Source organism: Lontra canadensis, unplaced genomic scaffold (genome assembly GCF_010015895.1).
Source record: "Lontra canadensis isolate GAN:19392208 unplaced genomic scaffold, GSC_riverotter_1.0 scaffold7, whole genome shotgun sequence".
In the NCBI taxonomy this organism is placed as follows: domain Eukaryota; kingdom Metazoa; phylum Chordata; class Mammalia; order Carnivora; family Mustelidae; genus Lontra; species Lontra canadensis.
In genome coordinates this window covers 24407005-24423337 of record NW_022631001.1, presented here as the reverse complement: position 1 = coordinate 24423337, position 16333 = coordinate 24407005, and the positions used below count along the sequence as shown (strand labels likewise).

At 35.8% G+C, this 16333-nt stretch overlaps 1 protein-coding gene across 2 annotated transcripts in view; it reads left to right on the top strand.

The window, feature by feature from the left end:
* PPME1 (protein phosphatase methylesterase 1) overlaps nucleotides 1-16333 on the top strand; it is a 62845-nt gene that overhangs the window by 8187 nt on the left and 38325 nt on the right. The window contains exons 2-4 of one of the 2 annotated variants that reach the window (XM_032853114.1): nucleotides 8746-8839; nucleotides 13492-13585; nucleotides 14140-14232. In XM_032853114.1, the coding sequence (XP_032709005.1) occupies nucleotides 13547-13585; nucleotides 14140-14232 (132 nt within the window). In that variant the 5' untranslated portion in view covers nucleotides 8746-8839; nucleotides 13492-13546. The remainder of the gene's footprint in view (nucleotides 1-8745; nucleotides 8840-13491; nucleotides 13586-14139; nucleotides 14233-16333) is intronic. The other variant, XM_032853113.1, reaches the window with a different exon arrangement.

Here is a 16333-nt window from a genome sequence, read left to right as displayed (position 1 = left end):
AATTCTTTATGTATAAGTAAACATATTATTCTTATATAATTAAAAAACTCAATAGATATACTATTTAAGTACAGTTAGACCTACAAAACTCTCCAAATTCAAATTAGCAGTATTACATTAATGTGAAATAATTGTATTTGCTGTTAACAATTTACTGTGCTTTAAACCAAAAGGATATTTATTAATAGGAAATTCCAGAGTTGATTTAGTCATTCAACTATATCATTAAGGACCCTGTGCATCCTTAATTTTGCCATCCTTAGGAATGCTGGATTTTCCTTTTCTTGCTTGTCATCTTTTGGTTGTGAGATGGCTGCTGCAACTCAACTTTCATCTTACCTTTATTCCATCTTTCCAAATAAAAAGGAAGGAACAGAAGAAAAGGCCTTTTGCTAGCTAAGCTTGTCTTTTTTTTTTTTTTTTCCTTTGTTTTCTGGAAAGGGAAATTCCCCAGCCAGTTTGTCCCTTAAGTTTCATTGTCCAGAACTGGTTTACATGTGCATCCTAAGACCAGTCACTGGCAGTAGGGAATGAAATTACTATGACTGGTTTAGACCAATTCTCATTAATTCCCTTGGGGTGGAGGAAAGATAACCAAATATCTCTGCTAGCTACTAAAACAATCTGGAATTCTGCTAGCAAATAGAGAGTGGTGAGAAGTGAAGGAATGTCTAGAGTAGACAGCAAAGGACATGTAATCCAAGCCCTGATGTTAGCAAATGGGGGAGACTGATCTTTTGACTGCATATTCTTCACTGTTTTCACTGCAGCACAGGTATTGGAAGTAATAGATCTCTTTGTCTCCCCCTTTTCTCCCTTTCCATCTTGTGCCAGGGTTGAGCCCCTTGACCTGAGCACTTCTGAGTAAATATCCCTTTTTCCATGGTTGCTAGACTTATTACTAGCAAATCTGTTTCTTCTTAGTATCTGCAAAATTGGATAATTGGATTGGTTTTAAATGTAATGAGCCCTCCTTGATATGTTGCTTGATGTCAGATTTGAGAAAACACTTCTGGTTGGCTAGGAAAAATTTATTCCTTTATGTCATAAATTAGTTTTTTTTTTCTTTTAGAGAAGAAAGTTAATTAGTAGTGCTATTTAAAGAGTGGTCCAACTATATGCCACACTTAGCTGTTCTTCAAAATATAGTTTTGCCAATCCGTCCCAAGCACACACTACCAGTAAATTTTGATAATTGAATGAGAGGTTATGCTGAGGGGTTGCCTGGATGGCACAGTTGATTAAGTGTCTGACTCTTGGTTTTGGTTCAGGTCCTGATCTCAGGATCGTGAGATCAAGCCCTACATTGGGCTCCAAGCTCAATACAGAGTCTGCTTAAACACTCTCTCCCGCTCTCCCTCTGCCCCACCACTCCACTCTTGCACACACATATGCCAAAAAAAAAAAAAAAAAGAAAAGAAGGAAGTTGTGTTGAAAAATCCAGTCATCCAAATCATAGGAGAGGGCTGAAGTTGTTTACTGTCACTCCTTTTCCACCATGCGTCTATGTGTGTTCTTTGCTTTGGACTTTTTCTGGGTGTAAGTGGAAATCCTGTCTTTGTTGCTAATAAGCCATGTGGCTCTGGCCAATTTATCTTTCCTTCTCTCAGGGACTCACTATGATAATGTAGTAGAAAGAGCACTTTGGAACCAGACATATACTTGAGTTTAAATCCAAGCTCCAGTGGTACCAAAAGTGCCTCTGGGCAAATCATTTTACATTTGAGTCTATATTTCCTTGTCTTTAAAATGGGGAAACTTTTCTTGCAGAACTGAAAATTCTGTTTGACACATAATAGGCAGCTAATTAATTGTCCCCTTCCATAACACAAGATTTAGGTTAGATGATCTCTAATAATCTGATCCAGTATGTAGTTTTTAGAATCTTCATTCTGCTGCTTTAACAACATGCCTTTATCACTAGTAATAAACACTCTAAACTACCACAACCCAGACAGCCATCTGGTTGCCTTCTTTCCATTCCCTTCAAAGTGTTCCTAATGAGGACTTTTTTTTTTTTTTTTTTTTAGCGCTGATTCCTTGATTTAAATAGCTCGCTGCAATTAAACTTCAGTATTTTGCCTCCACCGCAAGACTCCTAGACTAGAGAATTTGTGGCAACAGTGACTAGGACTGCTACTGTGCAGCTCATGACTCATTCATAACTCTCTTAACAGATTTAAGCAGCCTAGTAGACGTTGAGGTTATTATGCCTATTTAGATTTGAGACATTCACTTCAAAACATACAACTTTTCTTATTCATTGTTCTTTAAATACGCAGGGAGAAATTTTTCTCCCTTCCTCCTATTCTGCCCTACCCTTCCTTCTTTCCTGAGCAGTTAATGATATAATAATCCTGGTAGGCATCATCACATAGTAGGCAAGCAGCACAACTATCCCCATAGCCTTCTATAGTTTAACCCTTCCCTTTCTGACTTGTAATTTTTGGTTGACTGTCTGTCTACTCTTCAAGATGATGAACTTCTTAAGGGTAAAAGTTCTATCTTAATTTCCCTGGCTTCAAGCATGCTGGCTACTAAGTGCTGACCTATCCTAGACATATTTGGCCTCATTTTGCAAGAACAATCTTTTTTCTTCACCAGTTCCATGAAGATGGCATAACTAAACTTGTATTCCCTTTCTTCTGAAAGCTGTTTCACTTCATGAAATAATGGAATCTATACTTTATTTCAACACCAGCACTTAGGCAAAGTGTGTTGTGAGTGCTTCCAAATACCTTGTCTTAATTTGAATTTAACATATGGTTGTAGCTCATGTCTACAATTAGTCTCTCTCTCTCTCTTTTTTTAAGATTTTATGCATTTATTTGTCGGAGAGAGAGCACAAGCAAGGGAAGCAGCAGGCAGAGGGAGAAACAGGCTCCTGCCGAGCAAGAAACCCAATGTGGGACTGGATCCCAGGCCTCTGGGAGCCTGATCCGAACTGAAGGCAGACATTTAACTGACTGAGCCAGCCAGGCATCCCCAATTAGTCTGTTATATGTAAAGATTTATGCCTGGTTTTGATTTTACTTTATAGCAGTGTATCTCTTCTTTTGTGATTTCCCCAAATCTGAAAGCAATTCCATTACTATAAGAGAACAAATGTCAATTAGCAATTATTTTTGGAAGGACCTGCATTTTATAGGATTGGGTTTTTCTGCCCTTGCTTGGTTTATCCCTTGTTCTCTAAGGGTGAAGACTATTTTCCAAGGAGATGATACCTGTACATTGGTGACTCTAACAAGTGTAGGGGTCAGAGCAAGCAGTCTACTGTTAAAAGCTCTCCATAAAAGCTCAACATTCATGTTCCAGGCAATGGCAATTCCCTAAATGTTTCTTGCACTTACTAACTTATTAACTAACTTACTAACTGCCAAGTTTATTGTACTTGCAATGCCTCCCATTTCACTTTCCTACAAAACCCATGAAGCTCTTTCAGACTATTCTAGCTCATTCACTTGTTCTATCCCTCCTCTGAGCTCTATTACACTTTTTGTCATTTCCACTCACTTATCAATTATTGTGCATTACTACTTGGTATTGCATTTTTAAAAATGTTACAGAAAATAAATCTATCAATTTTTATGGTACTTTGGCAATTATCATAATTATACTAATTTATATTTTATGGTAATTTTTTAAAGTTACCCCTAAAATGGAAGGTCTGGAGTGCAGGAGCCTCTGTTTTCATTTCTTTGCATCTTCTATAGTAGCATAGTTAATGTTTTTGTCAGTTTTCACTTAATGGACATGTGGCACACAACATTCATTTCAAATGAGATCCTAAATCTTTTCCTGACCATTCAGCCTGAAGTAGATCTTTCCATTTTCTGTCCTTTTATAGGACCTATCATTTATACCAGAGATTGGCAAACTTTTCTGTAAAGGACCAGATAGTAACCATTTTATGGTTTGCAGTACAGTTTCTATAACAGCTCCTCAACTCTGCTGAGTATGGTGAAAGCAGCCATGGACAATATGTAATTGAATGTGATTATGTTCTAACAATATTTTTTCTGTGGACACTGAAATTTGAATTTCATGTAATTTTCTCATGTTATTATATATTATTCTTTTTCCTTTACTCCTGGCTTTTAAAAACTTAAAGACCATTCTCGGCTCATGAGCCTTACAAAAACAGGCATTGGCTGGATTTGCCTATAGGCTATAGTTTGCCAACCCTGTATCAATACTATTTATTTTGTACTTCTTCTGTAGGAGAAAGAATATAGGTTTTAAATCAACAAACTAGGATTCCCTGTCTGGCATACTGCATACTACTTAAGTAGTATAAGCTTGACTTTTATTTTCTTAAAATGTGAGTAATACTGGGGCACCTGGGTGGCTCAGTGGGTTTAAAGCCTCTGCCTTCGGCTCAGTTCATAATCCCAGGGTCCTGGGATTGAGCCCCGCATCAGGCTCTCTGCTCAGTGGAGAGCCTGCTTCCTCTTCTCTCTCTGTCTGCTGCTCTGCCTACCTGTGATTTCTGTCAAATAAATAAATAAAATCTTAAAAAAAAATGTGAGTAATACTAAATATAACATTGCACGTTAATTATACTTCAATAAAAGCTTTTTTAAGATTTTAATATGGGTACTACTAACCTCATTTGTTTTTGAGAAGAGGTACTGTATATGTAGAATCATTATTTAAGTTATAAAACTGGGTAAAGGAAACCTATTTACTATAATTCATGGATTCTAAGATACATTTCTTTTTGTATTTAAAATGATAGTGTCTTAACAATTGCTGTTGGTCAAGTAACAGCCCTGTCTTGGTTCTTCCCGCTTGTTTGAGCAAACACCAAAACCAGCATCAAATCTTGCAAAAGAAGGTGTTCGTAGCTTGGAAGAAATTCCTAGAGACAAAAGTGGAGCACCCTCTTAACCACTGAAAACTGAATGGTTGTGAGAAGTAGTGGGTATTCAATCAGATGAATTAAGCATTATTCCTAAAGTTAGAGTAAAAAAATAATATAGCTCTCGATATAATGGTAAAGTCAGCATATGAGCTGGTGTTTAGTTTTAAGAAACATTCCATCACCAATGTTCTTGTGAGGCACAGAGGACTATATTAGTCAAAGTTATTCAAAAGAGAATAGAACTCTCGGTATGAAGAAATTGATTAAAAATACTTTAAGTATTTTGCTCTTATTTTCCTTTATTTATAGCCATAAGTGATATATGTTGAATCAATATAAGTATAAAAGAGCTTTTTAAGAAATTTAAAATGAGTTCTAAGTGGTCAAGTGTGTCTTACTTTAACTGGTAGCTTTTTTCTTAGTGGTACATAAAATTATAGTTCATCTTATTTTTTTTTCATCTTATTTTTGACATTGCTATATATATACAGTATTTTATCTGTTCTTCTAACAACTCCATTGTAATCTACTTGTTTAGTCTTCCCTAATTTAATTGTAAACTCCTGTGTTTTATTTACTTGCCCCAAAGTGGGTAGCACATAGGAGCTCAGTAAACATTTGATGAATGAATGAATGATGCTCTAATACAGTGGACAGATGGTGTTATTTCCAGTAGTTTAAAATTGTCCACCCTGAATTGAGTAGGGAAGGAAAAATCATAGATTTGTGGAATATAGAAATGAGATTTTAAAACTGTAATTATTCACAATGCACAAAAATGAACTTGTGGCCTCTTTATATTCTTCTGTGGTTTCACATTTATATCTTTCTATCTTTATTCTATTAAGAAAAAACAGCTCAGATTATTAGGAGGATTAAATTTAGGTAATGCTTGTAAAGTGCCTAGCACAAATACATGAATGGTTTGTTTTGTTTAATCCTTCCCACCCCTTTTTAATTAAATCAGCTTTTCCTTAAGCATAAGAACCATCGTTCAAGTTACAGTAAAATCACTTCAAATTCACTTTTCTGTGTTAATCACTTGAACTACATTGTTATTAGCTGAATTTCATCATAAATAGCATTTTATCATGTTGTATGGCTAAGTAGTCTTGGGGGTAGAACTACCCAGAGAATTTCCTAATGTTTCAGAATTACTAATATTTCATAATATTTACTAATATCTCAGAATTTACTAATATTTCAGGGAAAATGTGCTTCATTTTTCCCAACCACTACTTTACAGACCTTTGGAATAGAAACCCATTTTTAAGTTGTAGAATCTTTATACTAACATTTTTCTCACAGTTTCGGGAAGTTTTATTTGGTAATTAGAGAAATTACTTTCCCAATCTAGGTCAATATTTAATAAGGATAGTACTTCAGATTTGTATAACATTTAAGAAAATCTTCACACTGGACATCATCATTGTGAATCCTTCCCTGACCTGATTCCGTTCCCATCAGTGTTCCAAACAAGATTGTATGTGCCATCTATGAGTTTTCGTGGCATGCTAGGCGTATTTCTGCCCTAGCTTTAGTATACAGTGACTGTTTACTTACCTATTTTCTCCCAGGCATGAGCATTTTGAGGGCAAGAACCAAGTTTTGTTCATCAGTGGGAACTTTTGGCCTGCTGATTTCCCAAATGCCCAGGAAGTATATCAGGGCCCATCATAAAGGGCATACTCAAAAATTGAGTTGGAATTAACTTTGTTGATTATATAAGCAAATCATGACTGGAAAGAGGCTCTAGAATAATTGCCCTAAACATATTTGAAATGAGATATATTATGAAATATGTCTTATATTCTACATTATTATGACATTCAGGTGAATCTGAGAAGGGAATTATATGGTTGTTGGTTCTGAACTATATACTTATTAGAGGCTTCTATATGGACTTTATTGGCTTGGAAACTCTGACTCCAGACCTGCTTGCTTTCTTCCTGTTGTGGTACTGTCCACAGGGTAGTAGCTTACATAATTCTGATCCCTGAGTACAGCTTCAAACATTGATTATAAGAGTAAGCAGCTACAATTAGCCCTTGTAAAGCATCAAAAAAAGCCTTGTACTCTTTCTTGCTTTCATGACTGATATCTCAGTGATTTTGTTTTATTTGAGGCCAGATCACTATACTAAAATTTTCATATCTTTTTTCTCTTTACTTTTAGGGTTTAGGAAAAATAAGTTATTAATTAGGTTAGGTAAGTGGCAGAAATAAAATTGAGAAATTTTTCTAAACCTAAATAAAGCAGAATTCTTTTATTATCAGAGATATAAGATTACAATAGTTCTTCCAGTGCTACAGCAGTCTCTTCATCCATCCATTTAAAATGTATATTTTTGCATGATCTGACTCAGCAGGTTGGAAGTTCCCATGGATTAAGTACCCTATTTGAAAGTGGTCTTAAGTGAGATAAGCTTTCATTCATTTGCTTGAAACCACATCATATATGGAGCCATAAGTATCCTGTCCTATCTAATGCAAGCTGTTGTGGTAAATGCTACTATTTTCATGTTTGGATTCCATGATGCTCAATTAACAACATTTACCAATGGCTAACAAAGAAAACTAATAGGAATAGAATCTAGGATTTCAATCCCATGGTAAATCAGTATTTGTTAACCTAGAGTTCTTTAAAATGGCCTCTTATGTTCTCTGTGAATGGCATCACAGAAACTTGAGAGTTGTTTTTGATTCTTCCTTCTCGCTCCACCTTCCTCCTCTGTCCCATAGCCATCTACATTTATAACCTTGACTTTTTCTTTCGTCTCCCTGGTACTCAGGCTTGCTATGAAGGTCCTCTGCCAGTCACTACCCCTACAGCAAGAACTAACCCTCTTTCACCTCTTCCTAGGGATGGATTTGTGCATGCTCATTGCTAGGTTGGGTGATTTCAAGAATAGAGAACCTAATATTATTTTGAAGGTAGTATTGAAAACTGATACAGAAGTAACCCTGAGAATAAGATTTTACTCAGCTGCTTTCTGTGTCTTGGATGAATTATTTAACCTCCCTTGGCTTTAGTTTTCTCATTTGCAAAATAGGAATAGCTACCCCAGAGAGTTGTTGTAGAAATTTATTCATTCATTCTCTTATCAAACCCTATTAATTTATGGTAGAGTGATTTGGAAAAAGGAATAATACCACAGGACAAATAGAGGAGAGAAGATAGATAGGCTACCAAGATTTAGGAAGATAGCAAGTTGACTGTTAGCAGAGAAGAGCAAACTGAAAACTACCCACAGAAGGAGAATGAAAGTACAGGCTAATCCATATCATAACCCCATACAGGCTCAGTAATTGTGGGAGCTAAGTACCTTTGAAAGGGGCTAAAACAGGAAGATTGATTGAAAATCTGTATAAAGCACCTTTAAAGTCCCAGATCTCCTTTCCCTCAGTGTGACAATTAACTTCTAGAGAAACTGGACCAGAGTGTCTCTGGACTCAGAGACAATATGGCAACAAAGGTAAAGCAATAGGATGAGAGCAGGGATTAAGTAAAGGTATACCTTCTGTCTTCTAGACACGCTCAGGCTTGCTCCTTTACCTTCAGGTCTTTGCTTAAAGGTGCCTTTCCTAACCCCCTGATTTAAAACTATAGCCCTTCCTAACCCGGCATTCATTGTCCCCCACCCCACCTTTATTTTTTTATTCATGACACCACTATCTGACAAATTTTTACTTAAGTCTCCTTATGTTGGAGTGCAAACACCAGAATAGTAGGAGGTTTTGTCTTTTTGTTCAGACAAAAGGTATCCCTAGTCCCTAAAATAGTATCTTATACATGCTCAGTGAATGTTGGTTGAATGAGTAAACAAATGAGACTATTCAGATCTTTTCCCAGAAGGCTAACAGTTAGTCTTATGTCCCCAGGCAGGAGATTGGAGGATTTCTCTCCGGACAAATGACTGGCCTGAGAAAAGACTTGCAGATTCTGATGTTTGGGGAAGAGTCCCCCATTTAAAAGGTTAGATCTCTATTTATTAACTGTATGTCATATTTAGTAGTCAGCAAGGTCTATTCTCTCTCATAGAATAACCAGATATCCAGGGAAAGCCTCTAAGGCAAAAGACAGGTACAAAGACAAAATGAGAAAAAGAAATAATAATGCATAGAACAAAATAAAATCCTAAAAAAATCTAGTATCTCTTGTCAGAGAGACAAGAGACAATATGACATCTATGAAACAAGAATAGAATGCTCTTTAAAAAAGGGGAGGGGACCTCTTTTCAGAGAACAAGAAATAGCTGTTGGGAATGAAAATATGTATAGAAGATATAAATTCAATAGAAGAGAAAATTTAAGGAATCTTCTAGACAGTCACATGTTCTAGTTTAACATCAAATTTTAGATAGGGGCGCCTGGGTGGCTCAGTGGGTTAAGCCGCTGCCTTCGGCTCAGGTCATGATCTCAGGGTCCTGGGATCGAGTCCCGCATCGGGCTCCCTGCTCAGCAGGGAGTCTGCTTCCCTCTCTCTCTCGGCCTGCTTCTCTGTCTACTTGTGATCTCTCTCTGTCAAATAAATAAATAAAATCTTTAAAAAAAAATTTAGATATATGGGAGATAAAAAGATTCTTAGTAAAAAAAAAATCTCGGGGCACCTGGGTGGCTCAGTGGGTAAAAACCTCTGCCTTTGGTTCAGGTCATGATCTCTGGGTCCTGCGATCGAGCCCCACATCGGGCTTTCTGCTCAGCAAGGAGCCTGCTTCTCCTCTCTCTCTGCCTGCCTCTCTGCCTACTTATGATCTCTGTCTGTCAAATAAATAAATAAAATCTTTTAAAAAAAAATCTCAACAATAGTACCTTTCTTAGATGATGATAGAAAAATCCCTTGAATTTTGAGAAAGAATATTTAGCCTTAAATTATTGTGGCTAGTATCTGGCTACAATATCTTTGTCTCTCTTACTTTGGAACATTTGTCTCTTTTAACATTGTATATAGAGGGGCACCTAGGTGGCTCAGTAGTTCAGTGTCTGCCTTTGGCTCAGGTCATGATCCCAGGATTCTGGAGTTGAGCCTCATGTCGGGCTCCCTGCTCGGCAGACAGCCTGCTTCTCCCTCTCCCACTCCCCCTGCTTGTGTTCCTGCTCTCGCTGTCTCTCTTTCTCTGCCAGGTAAATAAATAAAATCCTTTTAAAAAAATAAAATAGAATAGTATACAGCTGGAATAAAAAAAAATCTCCTCTGAGGATATTTGTTTCAGATCAGCTTCATTTTTTTTGCATGGATTATCCTAGAGAATATTCTAGTGAGTTTAATCTATCCTTGATATATTTGGATTTATTTCTATGATCTTATTTTGTATTTTGTTCCATCTGACCTGGCTTCTTCTCATTCTATTTTTTTTTAAGTTCGTGTACTAGTGTTATAATCTATTGAGTATCAAGTTCATGTGCCATACAACTGACCCATTTAGAGTATACACTTTTTTTTTTAGCCTAGTAACATAGTTCCACAATGAATTTTACAACACGTTCAGCACCCTAGGAAAGAGATCCTCATGCCCATTAGCAGTCAGCCCTCATGTTCCCTCAAACCTCCCAGCCCTAGGAATCCACTAATTTTCTGTTTTCTATCTATAGTTTACCTAATCTTGACATTTACAGTAATGCAATTATATAGTGTATGTGATATTTTGTGATTGGCCCCTTTCACTCAACATAGTATTTTCAAGGTTTGGACATGTTATAGCAGGTTGTAAAACTTCATTCCTTTTATTGACAAATGATATTCCATTGTTTGGATACCAGAGTTAATTTGTCCATTCAGTGGTTGATGGACATTTGAGATTTTTCTCCATTTTAGTTATTACAAACAATGCTGCTGTGAACATTCCTATACATATTTTAAGGTGGACATTTGTTTTCATTTCCCTTGGGTATACCTAAGAGTGAAATTTCTGAATCACATGGTATTTCTCAGTGTTTAATCTTTTGAGGAACTGACAAACTAGTTTCCAAAGCAGCTGCTCCATTTTATATTCTCATCAGCAATATATGTGGGTTCCAATTTTCCATATCCTCAGCAACACTTGTCTTTATTGATCTTTTTGTTTATAGCCATCCTGGTTGTGTAAAGTAGTTCTTCATTGTGGTTTTGATTTGCATTTCTCTAGTAACTAATGATGCTGAGTATTTTTTTATGGGCTTGTTGGCCATTTGTAGCTGTTCTCTGGAGAAATGTGTATTCTAATTGTTTGCTCATTAAAAAAAAATAGGTCATTTGTCTTTATACTGAGTTGTGAGTTCTTTATACACTCTAGATACAAGCTCCTTATCAGATCTATGATTTGCAAGTGTTTCCTTCCACCCTTGGAATCATGCCTATAAATTACTTGGCAGAATGATTCACTGTTGTGGCACGGTAAATGTTAAGGTACTATTACTGTGATGATGTCCTAGGTCCAGACATCAAAAATTCATCCATAGATCCTTAGAATCCATTATGATGTGTTTGACATGTTATGTGTGGTTGTTATACTCAAATTAGTATATGCATAGGTGGGTTTGTGAGTGACTGATGAATCCGTAGAATTAAGAATTCTACTTTTAGCTTTCCAGTAGGAACTCAAGTGCAACCAGCAAACCAGAAAAAATTTGTCTAGGTTGAAATTGCAGTTTACTGTATAAGCACTTTTTCTATCAGAAGATAGGATTTTACCCATTTACTGAGCAACTGCTAAATGCCAGATGTATTAGTAAAAGGCGAAAGATTTATGCGATATGAAGAGAAACCAGATTGTGAAATGCCAGATGTATTAGAATCCTTTAATTATTTGGGGCACCTGGGTAGCTCAGTTGGTTAAGGCTACGACTCTTGGTTTCAGCTCAGGTCATGAGATCAGACCCACTGCCAAGCCCCCCACAGAGAGTGGAGCCTGCTTAAGATTCTCTCCCTGTCCCTCTCCCATCTACCCTCTTCCCACATACATGTGCTCTCTCTCTCTCAAAAAAAAAAAAAAAAGAAAGAAAAGAAAAAGAAAAAACATACTTTATTCACTTGCTATAATCCAAGGCAGAAAGAATTTAAATAATTTGAATTTGCCCAAATCCATACTGTAACTGTTAGGGATTTATAGGGAATTATAGGGAAATGGTAGGAACTGTGAGGAATTTGAACTCTTCTCTCATTCCAAATCATTTACCTTTGTATTCTTAGCACCTCTCTTTCAACTTGGGGAACTTTAAAAATTATTGGTGCCTATGCCACACTTCAAGCCATTTAAAGCAATTTCTAGAAGTGAAACCTAAGCATCAGTATTTTTAAAAGCTCCTTAGGTGATTATTGTTACATGGATTGAGAACTATTGATCTGTTCAATGCCAGAAGAGAATAGGTTACTGTTCAATAAATATTTGGCTGTTGAAAGAATACCTAATGGTGCAGTTGCTTCATTGTAATTCCCATATTATAATCAACCTAGAGTGCTTTTGTATTAACTTAAGTCTTTAAAAGGGGTTCTGTATTATACTTCATGTATATTTTCCATTTGCCCCCACGGCATATATAGGAAGATATCTGGCAGGAGGTAACGTTTTGTTGCTGACAGAATTCTGAATTCTCTCCATTACTAAGGAGAATAGATATGGAAATAAGGTAAGTGTCAGGGTTCCTTTCTTGTATTGCATCCAAGTTTGAAGACAGAGGTTGTAAACAGACATATACTGGTTATTTTTGTTTTAGAGTAATTTTTAAAAAATAATTCATGGTTCAAAAATCAAAAGATAGAAAGGGATGTACATTGGAAATTGTCCCTTCCATCTCCCAATCATAGTTCCCCTTCCAGGATATATCAAATGTTATATTATTATTCTTCCAGAGATATTCTAACCATATATAAACAATTATATTTACACATACTTCCCATTTTTACCCAAATAGTAGTATGGTGCATTGTTTGTTTGTTTACTTAACGGTGTGTCTTATCCATATACAAAGAATATTATCAGCATATAATTTCTTCCACCATTTTGTAACTAAATATTATTTCTCTGTGTACCACAACTTATTTTCATCTATTACCTGTTGCTGGATATTTAAGTTGTTTCTAATCTTTCTCTATTACAAACAATGCTACATTAAATAGATAAGCCATTTCCTTTCTGCATGAGCATATCTTTGGATAAATTCCTAGAAGGTCAAGGCATTGCCAGTTTGCCTTTTATGAAGCTTGTATATTGATGAGTTGGAAATAATGAAAAAGCATGAAATAATGTGGGAGATTAAAAGTATAAAGAAGGAATAGTGAACAAAAATGATATCAGGAATGATATTAAAATGTCTTGAGAGGATAGGAATGAGCCGATAGCCAAGAACAAGAAGAGAGAACTAGCAGGTTCTGTGGTGTATATACATGGGATATATTTGTGATTAAAATAGACTAATGAATTTTCTAAAATCCTGACATTTTTACTCTTACATCTTGAACTTTTAAAAACACATCTTTACGTGATGGTTTCTGTATGAAAACTCCTCACTCTTAAAGAGAAAATACCCTTGCAATTTTCATTTCATATTTACATTTAGCATTTGTTGATCAAGACTTTATCTTTTCATGCGTAACTATTTTTTACTTGAACTCTCTTTCTCTCTCTCTCTCTCTCTTTTTTTTTTCCTTAGCCCTGGAAGAAAGCGAGACTTCTCCCCCGTTTCTTGGAGTCAGTACTTTGAGTCCATGGAAGATGTAGAAGTAGAGAATGAAACTGGCAAGGATATATCCTTTGCAAAATGGCTTATTCTTTAGCAAGCTTATAATGCTGTCTAAGAAGACACATTTAGTTTCTAAAGCGTTCTTTAGTCCTGCTGTTTATTTCATTTTTATTCCCCACCTGTAATTGTACAGCATGGAATTTAACCTGTAAGTCTATGCCAGTATCATACTTAGACATAAGTGTCTAATGAATGCATGGGGAAAGGATTAAGAATTAAGTGTCTGAGACTGAAATATATCTTAAGGGCCCGGGGAAGGTTTCATGAATCAGATGAGTTGAATCAGTTTAGCATCTAGAAACCAGGGACTGTAGGTCTTTGTTAGGGCAAAGGGATTTTTTTTTTTTTTTCCTCATTGAAAAAGTGGTCATACTGGCTCCATGCTTCAAAACAGGTTTGGTGTTTCAACTTCTATTTAAGTATCTCTTAAGTTTGGAAGTCTGCAGCTTTATATAGAGTCTGGTACTGCCTGAGTTTTCTAATCAGTATTATTACGATTAAATAATCAAAAACTTCAGTGAGCAAAAGCTTAGATATGTTATCTTTAACTATTCATACACTTTCCGAGTTTATAAGAGTGGCTCAGAGGGTCCCGTCCTACTCCTTCTGCATGGAGGAGGCCATTCTGCCCTATCCTGGGCTGTGTTCACGGTAAGTAAGTAGCTGATAAAAGAAGTTGATGTTAGCACAATCATTGTTTACTTCTGGCTGAATTTGACTAACCTAACTCTTCCTTCTGTGTTCACTTGTATAGCTTGATATAAGAAAGTTAGGGGTGTGAATTGATTGTGAATATTTTTCATGGTAGGCCCAAGATCACCTGTTCTTTACTAGGGTAAGCTTTAATCCATGAATTCTTCAAACATTTTTTAAAATGTTCTATATATATTGCATTGGGATGAGGGAGATGGGATTTGCTCCTGATCAAATGTGGGGGTCTGTATCTAAGTAATCTAAGTAATAGGTAAGCAGAAATATTCTATTCAGGTGCTTTAGGTAGAGATAGTATCTATCCTTTATTTCCCTCATAGACCCTAGTAAAGTACTTTATACATGGAGATGCTCCATAAATATTTGGAAAGTTTTTTTTCTTTTTTAAAATAATGCTTTATGTATATATGTGTATCTATTTTTTTAAGATTTTATTTATTTGACAGAGAGAGATACAGCAAGAGAGGTAACACAAGCAGAAGGAGTGAGAGAGGAAGAAGCAGGCTTCCTGCCAAGCAGGGGGCCCAATGCAGGGCTTGATCCCAGGGTCCTGGGATCATGAGCTGAGGTGAAGAGAGACGCTTAATGACTGAGCCACCCAAGTGCCCCAATAATGCTTTATATTTTAATGATATTAAAATAGTCATTAAAGCTACTGGGAAGTAAACAATATTTGGTTGATGATACCCTTGTCTAGAATAGAGGATGTATGTCTCTGTGAATGCTACCAGTTCTAGATCTTCCTGATTTTCTTGACTCTGTACAAGGAGAGGTGCTGCTAAGGAACATAGTAGCATTATTCCTATTTTTCTTCTGGTTTCTATCAGGGAGATGTACATACTTCCTCTATTTACCAGTAGGGAGTCTAAGGGACAGAAAAATGGGAGCAAGTGGGAATGCAGTACTGGGTAACTAGAGCTAGATGGCTATGGAATTGAGGAGGGCCCTGAATATACCGTTATGTTCCTGGCAGCAGGATTATTGGGAATAGTTCTTAACACATAAGCACTTAATCATCTGTTATTAAATTATTAAATGATTTGATTCCTATCTTGTTTGCTACTTCCTTTCTCTTATTTTAGGACATAGCTGTTTGATTTGGCTCTAAGTGCCAGGCTCTTTAATCTCCCTACACCTGTGTCATCAGAAATATAACGCAAACCATATATGTAAATTTTTGCAGCGTATGTGATTTTTAAATTTAGTAGAGACATAAAATAGGTTTAAAAAAAAGTGAAATTGTTTTTAATAGTATATATCTTATTTAACCTATTGTACCTGTGGTATTATCAATTTAATAAGTAATCAGTATAAAAATTACTACTGAGATATTTTACCTTATTTTTTATACTGTCTTTGAAATTCAGTAAGGCATTAAGGCACTTATGTCTCATTTTGGACTAGCCACATTTCACATTTTAGAAGCATTGCTTTGATAATTTACATTCCTCAACTAGGTAACTAGACTGTGAGGTGAAGACCATGGCTTAGTTATGCCTGGCACTTAATTGTATGCTCAAGGAATGTTTCTTGAATGAATGAGTAATAGCATCACATGCCTGTTCCCAATGTAGGAGCTAGAGTAGTAACTGTATTCCAGTTCCCCTGAACCAATAGAAGAAGACATGTAAGCCCTTACTTTCTTCTTATACTTCAAGATTTCTTTGAAATTATGTAAAATAGTGGAATATGAAAACTGTAAATTTTAAAGTCAGGTACAAATATTATAATAAGTGATGTGTTAACATATATTGATATTAAATATATTTTTTTTCATAGAAAGATGAAATAACATGGAAAGGGACTGGCATAGAGGAGGTGATTGATAAATAGCTGCTGACATTATATGTGTTAGTGCAGAGGAACTCTCTAGTTCTTTTTTTACCAAAGTATAGTCTACAAATTACAAGTTCCATGAGATATTAATGAAATAAGGTTTTTATGATTAAATGAGTTTAAGAAATATAACATATAATATCTTCCTCTGATTTCTGTCAGAATTTCACTATATATCAGTATGTTATTAAGGTCTTTAGGATGT